At 38.1% G+C, this 23915-nt stretch overlaps 1 protein-coding gene across 1 annotated transcript in view; it reads right to left on the bottom strand.

Annotated features, from left to right (window-relative positions):
- The window catches only part of EPHA6 (EPH receptor A6), a 597075-nt gene that overhangs the window by 419462 nt on the left and 153698 nt on the right, over positions 1 to 23915 (bottom strand). The window contains exon 3 of the mRNA XM_059493881.1: positions 10178 to 10297. Coding sequence (XP_059349864.1) covers positions 10178 to 10224 — 47 coding nt within the window. The 5' untranslated portion in view covers positions 10225 to 10297. The remainder of the gene's footprint in view (positions 1 to 10177; positions 10298 to 23915) is intronic.

Genomic DNA, 23915 nt, shown 5'->3' with positions numbered 1-23915 from the left:
AAACTTAGCTGAGGTGAAAATTTAACAGAAAAGTGGAAAAAATATGTAGTAGAAATTGCACCATTTACAGTCTCTGTCACTCCCATCACTTTTAATTTAAATGCAGGGAATTAGTTTACAACAACATCAAACTTCTTGTTTATTCTTTTGCATTATTAGCCTTTGTCCTTTGATTAATCTTTCAATTCTATTTCATTTAATCTCTCCTGTTTCTTATTTTGATAATATGTTTAACATGTTATATTAATAAGGAGTAAATATTTAACACACCTATTCCAAAGCCTCTTTTCCAAAGCATCCTGAGAACTTGGTGACCTATACAGCCCTCCTCTCTACAAACCCAAGTACAATCAAGTCATATTTTCCATTTTCATGAAAACAAAGCAATAATCAATTCCTTCTGCCAGGGTATATTGCTGGGGAGACCATATCGTTATGGGAACAAAACCCAAATACAGTAATTAATTAGTGACTGAAGACCTTATTTAGGCCTAGAAATTAGGTATAGTTCTCAGGCTAGACTGGTCCCCCACAAATGCTTAAAATATTTGTGCTTAACACCACCAACTTCTCCCTTTGCCATTCCACAGGCTTTTTTTTTTTTGCAAAGATCATTTCCATGCTTATTTTCAGTTGCAGAGATACATGACTTTAAACAAAACTTGCTCTTCTCCCCAATATTTTCCCTCCCCAGATTTCCTGCCACAGTGATTATGGCAATGGCTTTGGTATGAAGCAACAGTGAAAGTACATGTATTAAACTGGTATTATTTATAAGGGGTTAAGCTACCTGAGAATGGTTTAAAAAAGTGACAATATTTATGAAGACTTGAATGAATGAGTGGATTTTGTATATTTCTCATCTAAAGAGATTTCTTGATAAGGCAGCACCTAAGGATCCATCCTGTGCCAGAGCAAGAAAGATTTAAAGGTGCAAAACCAGAGTTTTGTTTTGGGATGGAATTTAGAAACAACGTGCAGTCCCCACCAAGCCTGAATACTCAGACAAAGAGCCAAGTCTTTGAGCTCCTCCATGCCAAGGCAGAATCAATCATCCAGACAGAGCAGCAGAGGGAATTTCTTTAGGGAACAGCAATCTCCCCACTCACAGACACAAGAGCACTTGAGGCAGGGTTTGAAGGAGACACAGAAAGCAGGAGCAGCTTTTTCTCTTTCAGAAAAACAAAAAGGGGGTCTGGGCTTGAATCATCCTTCAGGTTTCTGAGCAGTGGTTTGGGTAGAGATCTTTCTACAAAAGGGATCACAGAGGGGTGCCCCACTCAAAAATTTTGCTGTGAGCTAAAAACATACTAAAAACATACTTTGTAAATCAAGTTGAGAATTTACTGCTATTACATCTGGTATCTTCATAGCTGAAACAATGAACTAGGATTAATTCACATTTAATTACTGCAGAAACAGAAAGTGAGATACTAGGGAAAAATCTCCTAATTGCAGAGTTAAAATCATTATATGAACATTCTTGATATCTCTGGGTTATTTCTGGTGTCCTTCATTGTCCCTCTGCATATTAAAATTAATGACTGATGTGTGGGACAGAGGACACACAGTGACACCTCAGCATCCTGGGTCCCCTTCTCTGGGAGGAGTATGATGTTGGTGATTTCTTTCTCCTCCCCCCTATGCAATGTGCTTGTGGTTATGTTTGGATATCTTTTAAGATGTTTTTACACCCTTCTTTGTTGGTACACAAGGTGACATTGCATCCAAATATACCATAAAAGGCTGTACATGTATTGGATGGTCACCTTTGGTTTCTTTGCTGTCCTAATACTGTTTGTGCTCATTTCCAGGTCTATAATCTATTGGTGCCCCCTCCATTTCCCTTTTCCCAAACATTCATGTCTCTACACCTGTAAATACCCACTTGAGAGGAGCTGGCTGCAATCCCAGGACTGTCTCCCTCCACAGTGCATCCGTGTGACACAGCCAAAAATATCCCAGTTTGCACAAAGTAACTACTCATTGCCAATATCTGTGTCAAAGTCATGGCTAAACCCACTAAGAAAAGCAAAGAAAAGTGCAAAATACTGCACGTGGAGAGGAAAAAGTCTGGACACTGAGCACCTGGAAAGCAGGAGGTCCTGGTGCACACCCAGCTGACCATGAGCCAGCAGAACCCTCCTTGAAGGAGCAAAGAGTCAGAGAAAGATTCTTCTCAGAGGTATCCAGACAAGAGGCAACGGGAACAAAGCAAAACACATGAAATCCCATTTAAATGTAAACTAAAAATTATTTTTTACCAGAAGGGTGGTGAAACATTGCAGCAGGTTGTCCAAAGATTTCAATCCTTGGAGATATTCAAGATATTCTGTCTGAGCAGGGGTTTGGAGTACATAACCTCCACAGACCACTTCCAGCCTTTAGGAGTCTGTGATGCTGTGAGAAGTGAAATAAATCAGACACAGCCTCCTGGCAGGCAAAACAAAATCCTGGCAGTTCAAGACAAGTTAAGGCAAAGAAAACTTCACACCTTCCAGTTTGGGGGGTTTGCCACTTCAATATGTGTGTCTCTATTCTAGGAAATACTGCAAATACTGGGCTACTGAGGGGTTCTTCTGCTTTCATTAAAAAATAATTAAAAATCACAGGTGAAGATTAATAATATATGAAAATATTCTATTTAATTTCCTGTGTATTTCTCTTCACTGTACCTGTAGGATTCTACACAAAGTAACCTTTGCTCCCTTTTAATTAATTTTCTCAAGTGTCACACATTTATGCTGTAAATAATCCACTGATCGTGAATCTGTTTGCTTAGAATAAACTCTTCTTGGAGCAACATGAGAAGCATAACAGATTTGACATCAACATTTCAATATTTTTTTATTCACACTTGTTATTTAACATTTGGGCAATGCCCTCCTCTGGGGCCTTTTAACCATGTCCCACGTCCTCCAAATCAAATAAAAATTAGATTTCTGAATAAGGAAGAACTGCTGATCTGACCATGCTGTTGTGCACTAGGGCAGTGTCTTTCTCATTCTGTTTTACAGTAGAAAAAGAACAGATTACTTTAAAATTATTCAAAACATAAAATATTGAACCCAAAATGCTGAGTTGCACAGTCCTCAAGAATTTCACTGTGGTTTGCATTTCTTCTGGAAAGTTTACATTTCTTTCAGGGAATTTAAGCTCTGTTAAGTTACACAGAAAAAGTTAACAATGCATTTTTAATATGCACCTTCTAAATAGGAAATGGTCTAATTACATCTTTGCTCCCAAGCACCCACATCAAATAGCTTTTTGAAATCTTTGTGTATCCCTAGGAAATCCTAAATAAAAAATCCTGAGATGCATTTATTGAGTTAACTTCTAATTCTCCTCTGTGGTTAGAGGCAAAACAATGAAAAGATTGCAATGAGATTTGCCAGTTTGTTCTTTTTTACCCATCAGATCAAGATAAGGTGATATGAACATGTAGATAAAGAAAGTACTCCTTGCAATTTGTCACCATTAACTGAAAGAACATTCTAAACATACATTATTAAAATTTGTTGTTTTTGCACAAATCTTAATTTTCCTTTTTATTATTCTTACATTTTTCAGTTTAACCTACACATCCCCATTAGCTGACGCACATGCTGCCCGTCTAGAATGCACTTTTGTCTTTTTTTCTTTTTTCCCCCTCACAATATTTAATTTACACACAGGCTAAAAGATGCAAAAGGTAATAGACAAGAATCTACCAAATCTACTTGGAAAAACACACTGACAGCCCTCTCATGACAATATTTTGTGTTTTCTTGGGTTTTTTTAAATGAATTCTGTGTGCACCTGATAAGCAGTGGATCATAGAAACTGCTATCTTTCACCACAACAGGAGCATAACAGACTGCACCAAGTCCATATTTTGACTCGAGTACAGCAGCTGCTGGAGGTCATTGAGTATTTTTAAATGCAAACTTGTATTTTCTACCAGCAAATTCAGTATATCTACCATGCACCCTGTCTAAATATTCCCAGTCACTTCCTAATTATTTTCAGGATGTTTGCTGGCATGACAGATCATGCTAACAGCTTCATTAACTCAGCACCACTGCATGGACAGTGTGCACAGCCTCATCCAGGCAGGAAAAACTGCACCTCCCCAGCTTTAACAGAATAAGCATTGCACACTCTCAGGATACTGATGAGATTGGAAAGCTGTTTCAGGTGAAGAGAACCTGAAACATTAATACAAACTGCTCTGGTTCTGTGTGCAGTCATTTTTCAGCAGCTGTGCCTGTGCATAGCACTGCTGCTTCATTAAAGAAAACTGATAATGATGCCTTTGACATGATTCCTTCATTTACAGATTACACAATAATGGACCTTGGTGGTCTCTGTTGGTAATCATGAAAATTTCATTCAATTCATGTTTAGCTGTGAAAGATCTGATTTTTTTCAGTAAATGTTTACCTAGACACTTGCTCACTGAACACAGTAAATTTTTATCTAACCACTTACAAGCTCTGAATATAATAGATGGTATAGAGATAGTACATTCTTTTCTTCCAGCAGTCTCCAAAATTTCAAGTTCATTCATTCACCTTTCCAAGGCTAAATTTCTGTAGCTATGGATTACCACTGGTAATAGTTGCTGGAAAGAGGAACATTATCCTTCACTGCATGACCTAAATTAATTCGCCAGGAATTATTTTTTCTGTAAAATGACAATAAATAGCAGTAATCCATGTTTCAGCCTTTCTATCATTAGTGGGCTCATCTGTGTTACAGCGTTTTAACCCAAGTGGTGAGTTGTACATGGTAAATAAAATTGGAAATTCAACAGGATATTTAAAAAGAAAAAAAAGAAAGCAACAAACAAAGGATTGAGACATTTGCTTTGACACCCCATTTAAAATATAAAATACAAGGGAAAGACTGGCACTAGACAAGGCTACCCTTTTCATGAAAAGACACACAACTGACCCAAAGTATTTCATGTTTACATTCCAGCACCTTTTAAGAATCAAGTTGATGCCTGAGCTGATCTGTTCTCCAAAGCAGTGGGTTTTTTTACCTGCTGGCAAAGTGCTGTGTCAGACTCGATTATCCAGTCAGGTTTACACAGCCTTGTCTGGACTCAGTTAATTCTGTGTGAAGCCCGTGCATTGATGAACTGCACAATCAAACTGGGGCAGCATCAAAGGGGAATCACCCCCTGGCCAAGCCTGAGAGAGCTGTGCTCTGCCATCTCCAGCTGAAGCCACAGAGCCAAACTCAGCTCTGGCAGAAACAGGCAGGCTCCACTAAATCAATGAGATAATCAAAGCTTTAGAATTAGATCAATGCAGAGAACAGCAGCAAGGCCTGGCATAAATCTGCACTGGATCTAGGTCCAGGGATATCCAGAGCTGAGTTTTTCCTAGGAATCTTTCATGCCTTTGAATAGCTGTAATGAAGCAGAAATTCAGAGCATTTATGGATCCTGCTGTTCCCAGCCAAAGAATATCAGATTTCACTGTTACCTGATATTTCAGCTTTCTCCAGCTAACGAGGAGTACAGCAACCACAAATCCCATCTCAAACCCGACAAACTCACTGAGTATGGGCTGTACTTTTATTTGCAAAGAGGTATAAAGTAATCAATTTAAAAATAATCAATAATCAAATAATAAAATTTGAGTCTATCAAGACATATCCAAAGGCAATCCTCAATATCTGCAGTCTGGGCACCCTTTTAGTGAAATAACAACTAAGAAGCTCAGGAAGAGCTTCTGAATTATAAAGTTTTGTGCAAAAATTCTGATACCTTTTAAGAGGATTGTAAGATGTTTTCTTATGTTTCTTTTCGTGACTGAGGGGGAGAAGGAAAATACTGACACATTATTTTAGCCCTGATTTAATTCCCTCAGAAGAAAAAGGAAAAAAACAACAAAACAGTCTGATTTGAGAAAAGTCTTAAAAAGCAGGGAATTGGATACAGAATTATGTATTCTGCACAGTGTATAATGTTCTCACATTCTATTTATCTGTCAGGAAATGTTCTTTGAACTCAAAGGCATCTTCTCAAGAATCAGAGTCCCATCATGCTGGGACTTGTGTATTGACAGAAAATTGCACTTCCCTTGACTGCAGAACTGTGTATGAGCATGTCGATTCATGTGTCACATTAAATGACTCTGAACAAATCCAGCATGATTTTGTCTGCTGTAACCAAATTTGAGTTCCACATTTCAGAAATCACCTGTGCCACAGCAGAGCAGTGCTCTGGTAGCCTTGTGGAAGGTTCTAGATTTTTACTTAAACCAGAACCTTTTTCTCTTTTGTTCTCCAGGTGTGAAAATATCAATGCTACTAATGTATTCCTCTAATACCAGGAAGAGACAAGACATAAAATTATCCACCTTGAGTGGAAACCTGAGTCAGTGCAGGGTATATGATTTTGCTGAGGTAAAGCAGAATTTGCAGCTTTCAAGGTTTGGCTTGAGAACTGTTGTTTGGAGGAAATGGAGACAAATGTGTTGCTCTGCCAATAGCATTAAGATAAAAGGAGGTTTGTATTAAACAAGAGTGCTCCACTTAGATCATGTCCCCAGTTAGAGCTGCCCATCTCAACCTCCCCATCGAGCAGAGAGGCCACCCTGATCCTTTCCTCAGCAGTCTGGCTGATTTGAGCTGTAGCAATTTCTGAACTACAAATGTTCTGAGCTGATTTGGGCTGGCTGCCCTTTAATCAAGGCCAGAAGCCATTAACTATTTCACTGCTGCGTCGTCGTGCAAAATTCATCTCAAGTGTCCCCTCCTGTGACAAGGTACGGACCCAAAATGCTGCCAAGAGTGGCCGGGGGGAATTGTACAAAAGCATCAGTTAAAGCCATCAGAAGAAAAGGCAAAAAACCCAACTACATGCATTATGTTTCCCCTTTTGAACAGACAAATATTTACATTTTTTTCAAAGTGCTAAGTCACACACTGAGGCGCATCACGCCAAGCCTTATAGAAGCCTTTTTATTTAGGATGCCTAAGTGACAATCCATGAGTCCCAGCGAGTGGCAGCCACTCATTTCACTGGGGCTCCTGACATGATTAAGAACTAATCAGCGAGCTCAGCTCTGCTCCCTGCTCCATGTCCCAGCCAAAGGAGATCAGAGAGGCACAAAGCTCTGGAGCAGCAGAGACTGCTCAGAGAGCAGCCTGAGGATCACACACTGCCAGGATTAAACTCTCCCAAAGGAGGGGCAGTGGCAGCCAGGCAGGGAGGGACACAGTGAGAAAGGAAGAAAGTTTCCTGAACAAACCAGGCAGGCTGGGAAGGGCAGGGTGAGAAACGAGGCTGCTTATTAAACTGGATAACTTAAGACGGTCTGTAACACCCAACCCAGACAGATCTTCAATGAACACTGTCAGCTTGTGCCTGCCCACATCCCCTTCTTTCTTCTCATCCTATTAAGGAAAAAGCTCCCCCACAACATCATAACATTCCCCAAAATGTATCTGGAATATAAAAAGACTCAAATTTCTACTCCTGGGAGTAGAGGAGTATACCGAATTCTGAATATTTTTGCCTTCTGACGAGATCTGAGCTTTTTCCTGGCTGTTATCCATGGAAAAAGAAACAGATCTTGTGCAGGCTGCCTGAGGAATTGAAAACTGTTAAGAAGCGGCTAGAAAAGGTGTCAAGCAAGGGATTACAGCAGATTAACCTCAAAAGATTTCATTCTTCTCAGGTCTGTCTATTCACAGTAAGGTACCAGGACTGGCTATAAATAGATGTGCAGTGGAGGCAGAGGTTCAAGATACATGGATATCCTTGGCCACCTATCTGGGAGGAGAATCAATCCCCTTTTTGTACTAAGCTTCCTTTTAGCTCTCCTTTCCCAACTTGTTAAAAACAAACCACAGAAAAAGCACACAGCAAATCCCTTGGAACACCCATATGCACACACACAAATGTACAGGCACATTTATAGCCCCTTCCTGCTGGATTTCCACAGCATACATTGAATTTACTGCTGTACCTTCTAGAGCACTGACTACATAATTTAACACACCTGTAATTATCACCCTGCTCCTTTAGGAGATTGTCCAGCAAAGCACATCAGCAGATACAAAACAAAGCTTTTAAAAAAAATTTTTCTATAGCAGACATAATTTGGTCAGTTATTTCTAGAAAGACACTGTGGCTATACTCACAGGTTACACATAATTAACTTGTTTTACATATTCATCATCCAAAGCCAAACTTGCTTTGACAAGATACAGCAGAGAGGTTCCTGGAGATCTGAAATCCTCCCCAGAACCTGCAGACTGTTCACATTTCTGACATACATTTTAATTCACAATCTCCAGTGTTCAAATTCAAATATTTTGTTTACTGACACCCTTTTAAGCTTTACCAGCCAGCTTAAAACTTAAGCTGCTTCCAACAACTGGCACAACACAGAGATACATTTATTTTAAGACACATATTGCATATGCTTAAAAGAAAAGTGGAAAAGATAAAAATACTCTTCTCCCCTCCCCTCAGAGCAGATTGGTCCCCAAAAGAATTTAAAATCCAGTTAAGAGGAATTTATGCACAGAAAAAAAAATACTCCTGTGTGCAGTTTAATTAATCACATCCATAAAGCTCAAGGCCATCTGTTCAATGCATGGGGAGGAGACAAAGGATGAGACTGGAGAAGACAATTGTGGTGGGATTTAAGTGCACTTAGTGTGGCAATTGCAATACAAAGATACTCGGCCAGAAAACATGAGAGAATATTCTCATACTCAAAAGAAATGCTCACAGAGAATATCAAAATAACTTTAGGGGGAAAGAATTGCTAAAGCACTAGTAGGGCCTGGTACAGCAGCAATCAGTTTTCTATTTGAAATGCTGACAAAACCTTGAGTACAACATTCAGGCCTGACAGGGATCACCCAACCTGGCCTGCATTGCAGGACATGGAATGGGTGGGTTTCACTGGAAACTGCCTCTTGAAACCTTCCTTTTCTCCCAGTCTGGCAAATTCTTTGCAAGAACAAAAGACAAAATGTCACCTTCAATCCCACCTCAAGCAATATCTCACCCATCTTTCCCATGGAAGTAACACATGGATTATAAAGTTGCATCTATTTCTGAAGACTACTGATCCCAGCAGCAAGCAGGGACATATTAACTTTGGGATTTTTATTTGTTGGAGGAACAAAGCTACAGAAAACATTAAAAAATTGAGAATTCAGTCTCATCACATATTCTTCCAAAATGGGTAATTTATTCCCTGAATAATAAACGTCATAATTTCTCCACCAAAGTTATGTTTAGAGCCTTGTTATCTGATACCATTTCCCAAAAATAACTGTATACAGCCAAAGTACTATTCCCACTACGTAATTTAATATGGCAAAGCACATATTAACCTTTCTTTTATATCCTCCACAAAAAAAAAGACTGAGTGCTCCACTGCATTCTCTGGCAAAACTGTTAGTCAGTGTACATATTAATATAATTGACATGTTGAATTGATACTTGAAACAGCTCACAGCTGGTAGCTTGTTGAGTGAGATTTTATTATTTTTCACACCACAAAATGCTGTCTCAGAGAATCTTCCTTGTGTGCACATTTCTGCTTTGGAAAACCTAACAACTGGCAGGCTTTTGAAGTGTTCCACAGTAATTAATGACTCTGATGTACATGTCTACAGGACATTGCACAGACACGTGTCAGGCTGTAACTCTGAGGGCTTCAAAGCTGTGATTCCCCCACCACCAGGCCTGGATTTGCACACAACAAACACCAACAGCAAAAATTTTGACCCAGCTCAGTGATGGCAGGCAATGTGACAGACTTTCCCCCAAAATATTCTCTGCACGTGGCAGGGAATCAGCCAACCCACTGCTCCCAGGGGAAGTCAAGATGCGTTTTTGGGATGAACCGGAGCAGGCGGAGGGTGCTGATGGCAGCTCAGCACTCCTGAGCTGTGTGGCTGCAGCTCCTGTCCCTTGGCACCAGGAACACCAAAGCCAAACTCCCTTTTTATTGAGCCACAGCCCAACTGCAGCTGGCAAAGCATTCCAACCCTGAAAATCTCCCCAAACTTCAATTTTTATGTAAATCTACAAATGCACTAAGCTTACTTTTACTTTTTCTGACTTTCTGGGGACTTCTGGATTTCTTTGTTTCAAGCCCTTCTTTACATGACCTTTACTCTTTTTTTAAACAAATAGAATGAACTTGGCACTTACCAGAACAGCCTGACAGACTTTTTCCCCTTGTGACAGTTTTTTCCCATCTTGCAGCAAATGCATCCCAGGCTGGAGCAGTCCTAAAGCTTCATTCAGCTTTCTTCTCTAAGACTTGAATACCTGTTGCATGAAAAATAATGTAGAAAATATTAAAATAGGGCGGTCATCTTTAAGCTTGTATTCTAAAAATAACAATCATCATTGTGAGAATTTTGTGCTCTCTCCCTTCCCAGTAATGTCACATTTCTTTTTTTGCTTAAGGAAGCTTGGGAAGAACAGAGTGTGGTGGGTAAAGCCTCCCTGAGGCCTTGCACTTCTTCCACACAGCTACCTCATTTAGGAGTTCATTTTCTCATCTCTGCTATTAACAATATATGAGTTACAAATACCATTGTGAAATATTCATTTTTTGAAAAGAAAAATTATTCTCAAAGAAATCGGAGGAAAAGCACTCACTTTAAACATTGCATTTCAAGGAAGAATTTTTCCACCTGACAAATAAAATAGTTTTTCTAAAAGCACATAAACAAAAACCTGGTGGGTGAGTCACAAAGAGCTCACAAAAGTGCGTTTTTACAGGTTTATAGTTGAGACCTAGTTAAAATTGACAGTTTCCTTTAAATTAAATTACTAAGTTAGAGATCATAGCATAAATAGTGCTTGATAAAAAGAATAGCATTCTTGTTCTCTAAAAATGTTCAGAGTTACGGAAAGAGATCTTTCTTTTCAGCTGAATAAAATAGATCTATCAAGGAACAAAGAACAAGTGGATACAATATGAGAAAACAGCTCTGCATTCATTTAAACCATACTTTCTAGTGTGATAAAGGACGTTTCTCCTTGACTTTTTCTTGTGTTACACAGGCCAATTTTAAGGCTCTCTCCCACTGCATATGCCAATTTAATTTTTGTAACAACACAAGAAGGAAAAATGCATGCTTGATAAGGAAAGGGCAGCAAGGAAATTCTACTAAATCAACACATGTTTAGACCCAAGGACAAGAGGAAAATTATTGCCACAGACTCATGGCAGAATATCCTCAGCAAACACCTCCATCATCTCCTTGCTTAGAGCAAAACCGAGTTGTGCTTATCTCTTAAATTAATTATCAATTAATGAATAGTATGTATTTATAAGCTTCATTATTATTGTGATATCCATCATATTCACTCCTTTCCTAAAAATTAAAAGTCTGTGTGTGTCTCCAAAGCTATTAAAAAGATATCAACAAGAGTAATTATGAGGACATTCCAGTTCCTTTTACCTCAGAAGATATAGGAGCTTTTCATGAAAGTGTTTTCCCCCATTTCAGAGCTCACAGACTTTTTATTAAAATAATGATTTAAAATTATAACAGCTAAATGGTCATTCTAGATCTAGGAGGTTTAAGATTTTTAAAGATATGAAAGAGGAGGGAATAAATTCCTGTGGGAGAGAACACTTTAAAATCCAGGTGTCATGGTGAGAGGAAAGCTGAAATCCCTGGTTGTGAGCAGTCTGACTGTGACAAATGGAGCAGGACAGGCTGGGGGAACCATTTGGGAATGGGATTTGGGCTTGTTCCTCCTCAAAGACTGATTAACTCTGGAACTGAGGGAGGAAATTGAACCCCTTTCAGCAATTCTCCCTGTTCTACATCACTTGTCTGAGAGCTGGGAACTGTAATGTGTAATTTTGGGGCTGGAATTCTCCTTTAATTATACACTGAGGGGAAGGTGGAGAGCTCTGGAAGTGTAATGGTTTAACTGATCCTTGCTGTCCTACAAATGCCAGGGATCTGGGATGTTAGATTCTGGTGGCTTCCTTAGGGAAACAAATCCTTTTTATCTGAGCACCCATCAGCAAGGAGGCTGCTCACAACAGGCAGTGACAAGTGAGGTGTGCCAGACTTTTGTCCCCTCATGCTTCATTTTCTCTTCTCAGAACTTTCAGTCAAAACAGAGCCTGACTTCTTGAGATTACCACTGAAATGTAGCCCCCAAATATGCGCTGCTTTTTAAAAATATACCACTTACAGTTTTAATTTAATCAACTTATGTTTACAATTGGCCTCAATGATCTTAGAGGTCTTTTCCATCTTAAAAGATACCATGTTATTTACATTATATGTTCTTATATTCTGTTGTCTTTTCTGTACCACCCCAAGCTATGTAGGATGTGTGGTACCATATATAATGTGCTATATAAAACACAATTTCATATCAGTATAGGGAAGTAGCTACAAGTACTTCTACTTTTAAGAATGTGACTATCAGATTGTCCCATCAAAAATAACTATACAGGCAATGACATGAAAATTACATGAATCTAAGTAAAAGAGCAATAATGAATATTAGACAAATAAGGTATTTACATATCATAGTGAAGCAGAGGTAGAGAAATGTGTCAATTATTAAAAGCTTTCCAAGCAAAAGAGGATGTTGTTGTCATTGACTTTTGACTTTATACAGTCACAGTGCTGTGGTAAGATGTCACAAGGTCAAAAGAGCAAACACTTTGAATAACTGGTCTTCTCTGTGTTATTGAATATTTAGAGAATAAAACTCAAGGTTCATATTCAAGAATATTTCTATTTATCCAAGAAGGAAGACAAAAAAAAAAGCCATTATCAGACGCAATTATATTTCTTACTGAAAATCAATTAGTGAAGCAGTTACCTTGAGATTAGATAAAAAGCCAAGCTGAAATGTTCTGATTATAATCACATGGCCTGACTAAAGGCTGCCAGACAGGAGAGGTAAACCCCTTCTCCCCCTCTGTATCCCCTATATCTGAAGATCAACATTAAAACCATTTTTTAGGATCTTGTCCTTCACATTTGAACTTCTTCCTACCAAAAAATCTTATCAAAGTACTCCTCTGAACAGCTTTTCTCTGATTGTTTCTGCTTTCATTCACTTAGAATCAAATAAATAACAGAAAATTTCCCTTCTTCCTCCAAAAAAAAATTTAAGCAACAAAAATTGCATGTGATTTGTGATTCCCAAGTAAATGCATTTCTGATTAAAAGCAGAGCAACTCCATCTGCTCCATCTATGTGCTGCTCCAGCATTCAGGGGGAATATGTGAGAAACCTGTCAACACTCAGCAAGAGGAGGAGGAATATAGTATTATCACAGAATTTCATTGAGTTTCATAACTAGGCATAAACAACTGAGTCTAATGCCCATAGGAAAGAAAACATTGCACTTTTATTGGGTGATCTTTTTCAGCAGAGAAGCACCCAGAACAGGAAGTACAACAGGGTTGTTTTCTATTTCTGCCCCTCAGAACCAGAATATCAGACTTGGGCAAGGACAGTGGAAGATAACAGGGGGAGCGACACAGTAACTAAACAAAAAGTTGAAATAAAGCAGCAGGAATTCCCACTCTGAGTTATTCCCACACTGAGTTCTCTTTTTTCCTTAAACTGCCTCTTAAGAAAGATAATCAAAGGGCTGCCATATCCTTCAAAATTTTACCTCTTCTGAGAAAAAGCGTATGAAAGGTCAAGTCGTTGTTTACTTGGCAGTCCTTAAGTCAAGTACTTTTTTACACTTAATGGTGTAGGAAAAAAATATGGCTGGTTCTGTGTACAAAACACTTTATCTGTTTGAATAGGAGCAGGAAGGAGGGAGATGCTCACAGCTCCTGTCATTTCCACAGCATGGAAAAAACACATTTGACCTCCTGCTATTTTCTACATTGCACCTGTAAAATTTCTACTGAAAATACACAACGGCAGCAAAGGATTTGGATGCAATAGCAACCACTGGATGTGACAACAGAAAAGGCCAATTCTTGAGTGCATGTTAGAAAGGCCTCTGCTGGTTGAATGGTTTGATGGACCCTGGTCTGCTATACATTTTTCTCATGGTCTTTTAGAATGGTCAATATTGCTTTGAAACAAACTTCTTATTCTCAAGTCATCCTGATTAAAATTAGGCTTACAATATCAGTACTCAGATTGTAATTGGTTGTCAGAACCTCTCTCCTATTATTTGTGCAGATATTTAGGACATTATCCTTTTCCAGAAGTGTGATAATATGGCGTAATATGAACATTCTTTCCTTTATCTTTCTTTTGATGGGAAATATCTTAAAATAGACTAACAGACATATTAGACTGCACTAACCTCCACCATAGAAAGAATGAAACCATGCTGTACATCACCAGCCTTCAAGGACAAATCTTTAAGGGCTCCGTCCTGCTTTGAGCCCTCAACTCATCATTCCTAATGAACTTTTCTGCCAACAGGCACAACTGTCAACAAGTGACAAATCATTGCATCAAGTGGCAATTTTTCACTTTTGTTACTCCACTTTCCTCTCTGGCATCCTCTTATAGGATATGTATTTGCTGCAGAAACGAATGCATGATGTATTACCAGCCCTTAATTTCTCCAAATTCACTTTCCAAATGACACAATGAATTTTAGGTTTTGCTCTTACATGGGCAGAGTGTGACAGAACAATAGTTATAAACTAAAAGGGAAGGGATTTAGATTAAATGTTGAGAAGAAAACCTTTACTCAGAGGTTAGTGAGGCACTGGAAAAAGTTGTAAAGAGAAGTGGCTGAACCTGTTCACAGATCTTCACTTCAACAGAAAGCAGAAGTACAGAGGGTAGGAGATTTGGTTGTTGACACTTGCAGGGAACTTCCCCACACAACATGGGACACCCTGGAAGTATAGCAGATTCTGGGAGATAGAAATGCAAACCTGTGCTGCATGGATCCTGGGAAACAACCAAGGGAAACTTTGAGGAGAGAGAGAGAACAAAAAGGGAGAAGAACAAAAAGGGAGAAGAACAAAAAGGGAGAAGAACAAAAAGGGAGAAGAACAAAAAGGGAGAAGAACAAAAAGGGGAGAAGAACAAAAAGGGGAGAAGAACAAAAAGGGGAGAAGAACAAAAAGGGGAGAAGAACAAAAAAGGGAGAAGAAAAAGATGGATGCACACAAGGATCACAGTTTTAAAAGTAGTCTTGCTACATTTGCTGTTCACAGAATACTTGATTTTTAAAATAAGAAGTTACGCATTTTGTGTGGTCTAAAGAAAGCCAAACAAAACCTTTAGGAACCAAGTACTATCATGGCCAAGCACATAAGGACTCATCCTTTTGTGTCAGGGACTTTCACAGGTGTGGGACCTAAGTGCCATTGCCCTTTGAATTATTTTCAGCTGTCATTGATCTTGAACTGCTGTCATGAACATTCCCATGTTTCTCACTCCTGCAGTTCCATCAGTAGGCCTATTGGAGAGTTAAGGAGATCTGCTCCTCAAGAGCTGCACCTTTCTGCAGGCAACCATGCTGTAGTTCTGTTAGCATTGTTTCAGAAAACATGTAAGGAAAAAAACATGAGTTTCCTTCTGGAATATCAACTGTCATCATCCTAGAAGCCAGATCTGGCCTTTGTATAAGGAACACCAGAATTGTCCTTTTCCTGCCCAAACTCACAGCCTTCTCCAGGGCTCATTCTTCTGCAGAAATTAACCCTGTGCCCTTTAAAATGTGTACTTTTTTGAGCTCTTCCACTAAACCAGGTTGCTCAAAGCCCCATCCAACTTGACACATTCATTCAGCAAATATCTAAAATGCACACTTTGTTCCCAGAAATCAAATATCTAAAATGCACGCTTTGTTCCCAGAAATCAGCAAAGAAATGTGCACAAGCACCTTTTGATTATGTACCTGATCACACCTTCTCTTTCCACTGAAATTGCCACTAAATCCAAAACACAGCATTCTCTCAATATTTCCAACTTCCTGATCATACTACCAACATAATTTGAGGAAGAAAACCCAAATGACAGAGGCAGAGCTGTAAAAGATAGGACAAGGGATGCCATTAGCCCTCGTCACATCCAAAATAAAGAAAAAAGACCAAATTCAAAACTACCTGAGAGAACAGCAGTATTTGTACAGGTTATCTTAGACCATCATGAACAAACACACACAGGAGGGAGAGTTATTTGTGCTTGATTTTTATGTCTTGACATGAACAGTGCTTTTAGGTGGGATTTTCTTTTGTTGTTGGAAAGATGAATAAATCAAGAAGCACACATGAGCAGTGCTGTAGCAGCTTTCACAGGCGCTGAGCAATTATACTCGTGGAGAAGACAAACAAGCAAACTGTTTGAGCAGGATGAAATACTGAATTTCCCACAATGAAGGATTTGCTGCTGCCTGGCAGTGAAGGCGAGTGAGAGAGCGATGGGGAAGGGGACCAGGAGGGAATTCCACACGTGATTTACTGACGCACTCAGAGAGCATTTACAGCCATTAAAGAAATCCTTCCTGCAGAGGCACCCGGGGGATCCCTCTGATGCTTCCACTGGGATTGTCAGGGATGAATCCTCACAGCTCCACGGGACTATTGTGCTTTGACTGCTGGCATTGCTGTCCCTCTCTCCTGAACAAAAACGTAATTCTCATTACAGCTCAAAGGGTCGTGTAGAAGCAGTACAAGGAAAGAAAGATTGCAAATTAGGATAATTTGCAATTGCTAAGTAGCTCAGAAGATCATCCACACCTAGGAAATGCCAGCTGCCACCATGTGGAGCTGATGTGCACATTTGATTAAAAAAAATAGAATTAAAAAGGGAACTGAGTGGGCAGACCAGCAATGGCCCTTTCAGCTCCACCACTGATGGCAAATAGAGGCAGCCAAACAGTGAGTGCCTGGGTAAAGCAGTGTCTGACCCATTTCTTGTCTATTCCTGGCCCATTTCTTGCCTCTTTCTGTTCCACTGCAGGTTTTGGTATATGGATACACTCAAGCATCTACTCAATTTCTACAAACACACTGGAAGCACATTTTTAATTCCCAAACAGACTTGATCAAATAAAGCAATAAAATACATACTCTACTCACAACTAAGCCCTTCAAAACAGGGTAACACACAAGCTGATATTTAGGGCACATATTCCTCTAGACAGTAAAAAATGAAATTTGGGATTAATAAAACAAAGCAAATTACTCATTTCTCCCAAACTCTACTTAAAAGCTGTATTTTCCAGGCAAGACAAAGGATCTTTGTATGCACATGGATCACAAATGAAATATTCCTATATATAGAAGTCAAGGCTTTTTTCTGCATGCTGTTTCTGGAAGGAAAGCACATTTTTCAAATGAAAACAGAAAGAAAATGGAAGAAAAAAATTATAAAAGGAGACAGAATTTATTTGTTGAAAGATCATAATTGGTCACAGTATGCAGCATTCATTTAGAAACTGTCTTGGGCTTGCTAAATTATATATAAAGCTCACAAGGGATGAAATATTTGAAGAACACAGGTGTTTTTTATCCTCAGAAGCTGAAAAAAAACCCCTGGTTCACACTGCAGAAAGCCAAATGCACCATCAGTGTGGATGGAGCAGCTAAAACGAATGTCAGGCATTACAGCATATAAAAGAACAATCCACACTTCACAAAAAACAGGTGGATAAATGGATTTCCTCCCTTGGTTTGCCAGAGTCAGAGCTGGTTGCTTTTTAGAGTGTGTTGTAGAACTTCATAAATAGGATTTTTGCCCTCTCTTTCTCTCTGTCACACACACACAGAGGTCAGAGAAAAGCAGCACCTTGAGCAGCAGACAGGAGATATTTCCTATGACCAGCTGCAGTCATAAACCTAAAGTAAGGCATGGTTAAAAAATTCTGTTTAATAGCCACAGAATACTCTCTGATAGAGCAGTATATCACATTATAACACTGATTTAAGTAAATGTCATTGCAAGTGCTGAGGTAATAATGACCTAAACAATATTGATGCAGGAATTTAGTTTTCTGAACTCGAGATTTGGTCATACGGAGAGTTTTTTGTGGGTTTTGCTTTTTAAAAACTATTTTTATTTTTAAATTCTAATTTTTGTTCTAGAAGTGACGTGAGAAATGCCACTTAAAAGAAATTAATTAATGTGAAGCAAGGTAGTATCTTCATTATGTTTACAGTAGCCAAATGCTGATGTTTAACTAAAAAAACCCCAAAAAACCAAAACCAAGCAATGAAGATATGATTACTATCAGTTTTAAGAGAGAATCTACAGAAATTCCTGACTCTGCAGCTCAGATTAATGCCATATTTTCAGAGCTGTTTCCCTCTAATTCCTCATCTTTATAATGCAAAAATCACACATGGCTATATTTTAATCTACATGACAGTCAACAATTGAGGGGGGGAAAAAAAGTGAGAGAAAAAAGCATTATTTCTCAGATCTGAAATATCTTGACTTCAAATTCTGCTTTTCAACATAGAAGAAGTCCTTCCAATAATAAGGAAGAAGATTAAAAAAATTCTTTTCCATTTGGTGAGAAGGAAATATATATTTCTCTTCAAGATATAAAAAGCATGTTTTGCTCTGACTGAATTTATTTAAGTTATATAAAAATACTTAGCATACTTTATTTTATATACTCAATGGAAATTTAATAATATTTTATTTTTGTGAAGAGATTAAATTATTCTGATGGATATCTGAAATGTTTAAGAGTAGAATAAATTCTATTATGGCCTCTGCTCACAAAACTTTTCTTCCTTTTTTTTAGTGCCTGAGAAGGATTGCAATTTTGTTGAAGCAGTTTTTTAAGAAAAGTATTTTCCAAAAGTTGGGAGAGATTCAGCTGAGGCTCTGTTTCATATTAACCAGGGCTGATGTGGAATATTTTTGTCACACAGGCACAGGGATCAAGAGTAATGAAGTATATGGCAAATCATTAATACTTTTAGGTTTCATTGCAAAGATCAGAGGGACAGGTTATTGAGCAAAAATTATTGCAGCAACAATGACCGTTGCATTCTTGTTATATCAGTAGCAGATTATTTTTATGAACTCAACATTTATGCGTTTTCATCAGTAAACTCTACCCTGAGCTAACAGGTGTTTTACATTTTGATCTTTTGTAAACTTAAACACAGAAGTTAAGATAGAACACATTAATTCTAACAATTTTTTTCAAAGTCTAAAGAAAACATAGAAGTAACGATTTTTAAAAAGTACAATTTACTAGAGCTCCAGCAGTCTAAACATCATCTTAGATCAAAGACATCTCAAGATCAAGAGCTTCAACACCTTGAATGAATACACCACAATGAATATTTCTGATTCTGCTGCCGTGAACTTGAGGGGACAAAGATCAGATGCAGTTCAAGCAGGTGTCTGCCTCCCTGAGAGTAGAGCTCAGCACCCCAGTTTGGAAAGAAATTAAAACAACACGACTATTTTATACTGATTTTTGTTTTATCTGATTTCTCATCCAGGGGAAATACAGTTACAAAATGCAGATGTAAATGCTGTACTGTGAAAAATAATTTTACCTTGACATTAAAAATTATATCCAGAAGTTAAAATACAGAAATCTTATAATCAAAGATTTTCTACACACAAGGGAGTGAATTTAGGTCCAATAATAATTTCTGACTACTGAGAGGATTTCCATCTCAGCCATAACCATGTATTAGTAACAACACTTTTCTTTCTATGAATATGGATGCTTTAAGAAGTGAACCCAAGTCCTGAACCAAACATAAAGGTATTTTAAAGCTGTGGAGAAGCAGAGCTGATCTGTGAGCAAATTGTGAGCAGGAGCTGCAATTCAGGGACCACAATTCCCACCTGAAGGAGTTCCCCAGGCCCTGAGTGGGGGAAAAGCAGGAATGAGCTTTTCTGGATGAAGCTGAAGAGCAACAGCAGAAATACAGACTCAGCCCAGTAAATCCCTTTCCCTCCCCGGGGAAAGAAAAAGGAGAAACTCTCTCAGATCAGAGTCAAATGAAGGACATGGGCAAACTGCTAGTGCAGCCATCAACAACATCCAGAACACAATTCAAATTACAAGTGGTACCTGGTTATTAAATCTAAAAGGTCTCTCCCTGTGTCCAGCTCGTTTGCTGATATTGGCTATTTTCTCAGAACACATTTCCACAGGGATTCTGCCTTCCTCCTCTCTGTGCCTCAGCTTTCATTTGCTGGGAGGAAACCATTCCCAAGGGGAACACCTGAGATTTGATAACTTGGCTTGTTCTGGGAGTAATGTAGGTAGAATTAATTTATCCTTAATTCTTTTACTGCAAAAGCATCTTGATTCTGGGCCTGTGTCTATGTAGGCCTTACATAGGCCTTACAGGTCTGCACTTAGAACAACTTCAACTAAAGTACTGTCAGTATAAAAACATCATTTTGCTGTTTTCTACACAAAAATTAAAAGTGAGCAGGTCTTCAGAGCCCTCCTCACTTGGACAACTCAGAGCTTCTGACATCTTGTGTGGGACAGGGATTCGACCACAGAGAAACCCACAAAGTCTTCCCCCAGAAAAAAAGATATTACTTCCTTCCAATACAATTCCTTTGAAACAACAAGAGCCATGTGAAAGCTTCCTAATGGGAGGGCTTTAAAGCTGATTAAGCCAGTTGGTTCCAAATACTCCTTCTGCAAATTCATTTCTTTGTAAGAAGGGAAGAAGTAAAAAATCCTACATTAATTCTCCAGAGCTGTTAAGAAAACAAAGCTAACCTTCTTAAATTACTCAATGAGTGTCTCTCAAAACATCTTCAATTAAGTAGTTTAGTTTTCTGAACCCAGCTACTATCATCCCACACAAATTTTACCTCAGCTTTTACATTTTTTTTCCTTTTATAATTAACAACATAATTATAAATTAAAATCTATGTTGGGCCAAAGGTTGAAAACATTGTGGTTGTGTACTGGTTCTGAAGTGGGAAGCTAGACTATTATTTTCAGCCAACAGGCTTTTTATGATCTTCAGAAAGTTAATTAAAGTCCAAACAATAAGAACCTTCCAGCTTTTTTCTTTTCACCCTTTGGTTTATTGATACATGTTAGGCTTTTGGACCAGAAATGTTTTCTTATTAATCCTACATTCTGAGCTAAATAAAACAGGCATTCTTTCCACAATACCTCATTTTATCTCAATACCCACACAATATAGCACCAATAGGAAAAAACTCCAAAAAAGTAGCCTGGAGGAGAGAACTAGGAAAACCCAGATGAGTAAAAAAAAAAATAATCTTTTTTAAAAGAAATAATTTTAGTTCCTTTTGTGTCATTTTAGTTACATTCATTCATCTTTCATTCATAACATCCATTCAACATTCAGTAACATTCATTCATCCACATGAAAGCTTCCTATTGTAAGGGGAAAATCCCAGTAAATAAAAGGCAAATGGCTCAGTTACTGCTTGCAATAATTTAATTTGTCAAAGGCACAGAAGGATATCGAGCACAATTTTAACTTCAGGTGCAAGGTAGGAAAGAGAGCCATGCTCTGGTCAGTGCCTCCAGGCAGGACAATTTAAGATGCAAAACCAGATATTTTTTGCTAGATAAAGTGCAGGTGGGCCTGGCAGTAGTAGATGTTTGCTTGGAATGAAGAAGGGGAAGGAAAAAACCTACTCAAAACAAAATAGTTTCCCCACTGACAGCTACACATATATTTACCCAGCATCCTTTCATTTAGGTGGAATCTGTCCCTCTTTTTGCTTGTGTCAACACAAAATTCTGTAGGCATTAGATTGCTGTTTGAGAATGTCACACTGTCAAGAAGTGAAACAGTGATGAAGGTTGCCAGAAAGGAAGGAGGAATATCTATCATGCTAAAGAAACCAGATAAATAATAGATGGCAGAATGTGTTCTGGGAAACCCTGTTAGGAGCATAATCTTCAGGAGGACATTGGATTTGGATCAGAAACAGAAATCAATTTAAATATTCTCATGTGCTCTTAATAGCAATTACAATAAAAATGCAGGAAATTTTGAAATTAATGTTACAAACATTCCTGGAAAAATTATTTGCAAAAAGTGACTACCAGCTTCAAATTCAATAGATTGATTGACTGTCTAAGAAGTGGCAAGGAAATCCCATAAAATTCCTAGTTATATCTTCACGGTTCATGCTTCACCACTGAAATTATTCTTGAATCTACTCCATTATTTCTAGCCTTACATAAAAATATTTCCCTTTCACCATCATTACATATTACATTAAACACATCCATAATTTTAGTCACAGGTGTAATGAGGAAAAAATAACCCCACAGCCTTAATCAAAGGCAGCTTATTTCCACAATCTAGAGCTAATCTGAAAGCAGACAGAGGGCTCTAAGAAACGCTGCTTTTATCACACAACTGACAGATGTTCCTGAATGGTTTTTTGGTAATTGTCAGATAACCTTGCCTGTCTTGCGTGTGAGCTCTCTCTTAGCTCCTCACTTTCACTGTTGCCATCTTTGTCTCAAAAAACTGAGGCTGACAGCTTGAAAATAGCAAAGTCATTCAGCTGGGGGAAGGAAAAGCAGCTCCAAGAAGGGATGTGAAGCTGCCTGATGTCAAGGAGGGAGGGCTGGAGCTGCTTTCAGGTAACACAGAGCAGCTAAGGCATAGTCCCCTGTCATAGACATATTTTCTGAAAAATTCTTTGCTAGATTTTTTCTCCTGAGAAGTTGAGAAGACTCAGAGGAAAAGAAAAACAAATAATTATCTGCTGCTGTGGAATGCAACAGGTGCATCTTTGATTGCTCCATGTGAGTGTTTCTACTTGATGACCAATCACAGGTCCAGCTGTGTTGGAACTCTGGTCAGTCACAAGATTTTATTATCATTCCATTCCATTCCTAGCCTTCTGATGTTTTCTTTTTCTTTCTTTAGTATGTTTTAATATGTAATTTTCTTTTAATATAATATATATCATAAAAAAATAAATCAGCCTCCTGAAACATGGAATCAAGATTCTCATCTCTTCCCTTGTCCTGGGACCCCCGTGAACACAACCACAATCCCCATCCTAAAGTCTGGAAATATATAAGCTCACTAAACTCTAACTAAGTAAGCCCTAAATAAGCTCTGAACTTTTTTTTTTTTTACTGCTTGAAGGAAGCCAGAAATTACCACTGTAGTAACAGCCTCAAGTTGAGATCCTAAGTACAAACAGAAGATTAAGATTCCAAAGTTAAAAATCAAGTGAGGTGCAGCCGACCCTTAGGAAAACAGACAAATGTCATGCCTCACACAGATGTGTCAAACCTGACAGCAAACATTCAGGTGCCACAAATGTCAAAATGTGGGGGAAAAATAAGTGCTAGAATAAAAAAAGCACAGAACACTTGCTCAAGGACTGAAATGCAACAATCTGCATCTAAAGCTCATGCGGGCTCTGGAATTATACTGATAAAAAAAACTGAGATGATGGATTATGCAAAGTATATAAAAGTATAAATAAGTATAAAAAGATATTTGCAAAAAGTTACACAATTCTATGAACCATTAAATCAGTGAAAAAAATACAGATTTGCTCTTTTGATTAAGGTTTTGAGAGTTCACTTAAGTCCAGTCACATAGCAATTTTTGAAACATTAAAAATGTTTAATAATAATAATATTACTATATATGTAATAATAGTAATATGTATAATTTTTCATTATTATAGGCTTTTAAATATTTGTTTAGCACACCTCCTGCAGTAATCCTTATTCTCTCCTTTTAATCTTGTAAAATTATTTCATTTACTGTACACAAGACATATTTAGCATTATTTTTTCACACAGCTGTGAACTCTGAAATTAGAGTTTCTTTTAAAACCTCACCATTTAATAACCATGAACACCAGTGCATTTGAAAGATTTCAGTTATTTCACTGTGCATAGTGACATTTTGCATGCTGACAAATACTAAAGGCTAGTATGCAGCATTGACCCAGCCAGATTGATTCATGGTAAAACTCTGACTTAAATAAAATATGTA

The sequence above is a fragment of the Ammospiza nelsoni genome, chromosome 2 (genome assembly GCF_027579445.1).
Source record: "Ammospiza nelsoni isolate bAmmNel1 chromosome 2, bAmmNel1.pri, whole genome shotgun sequence".
In the NCBI taxonomy this organism is placed as follows: domain Eukaryota; kingdom Metazoa; phylum Chordata; class Aves; order Passeriformes; family Passerellidae; genus Ammospiza; species Ammospiza nelsoni.
The sequence above is the reverse complement of the archived record's forward strand: the minus strand, read 5'-3'. Positions and strand labels throughout refer to the sequence as shown.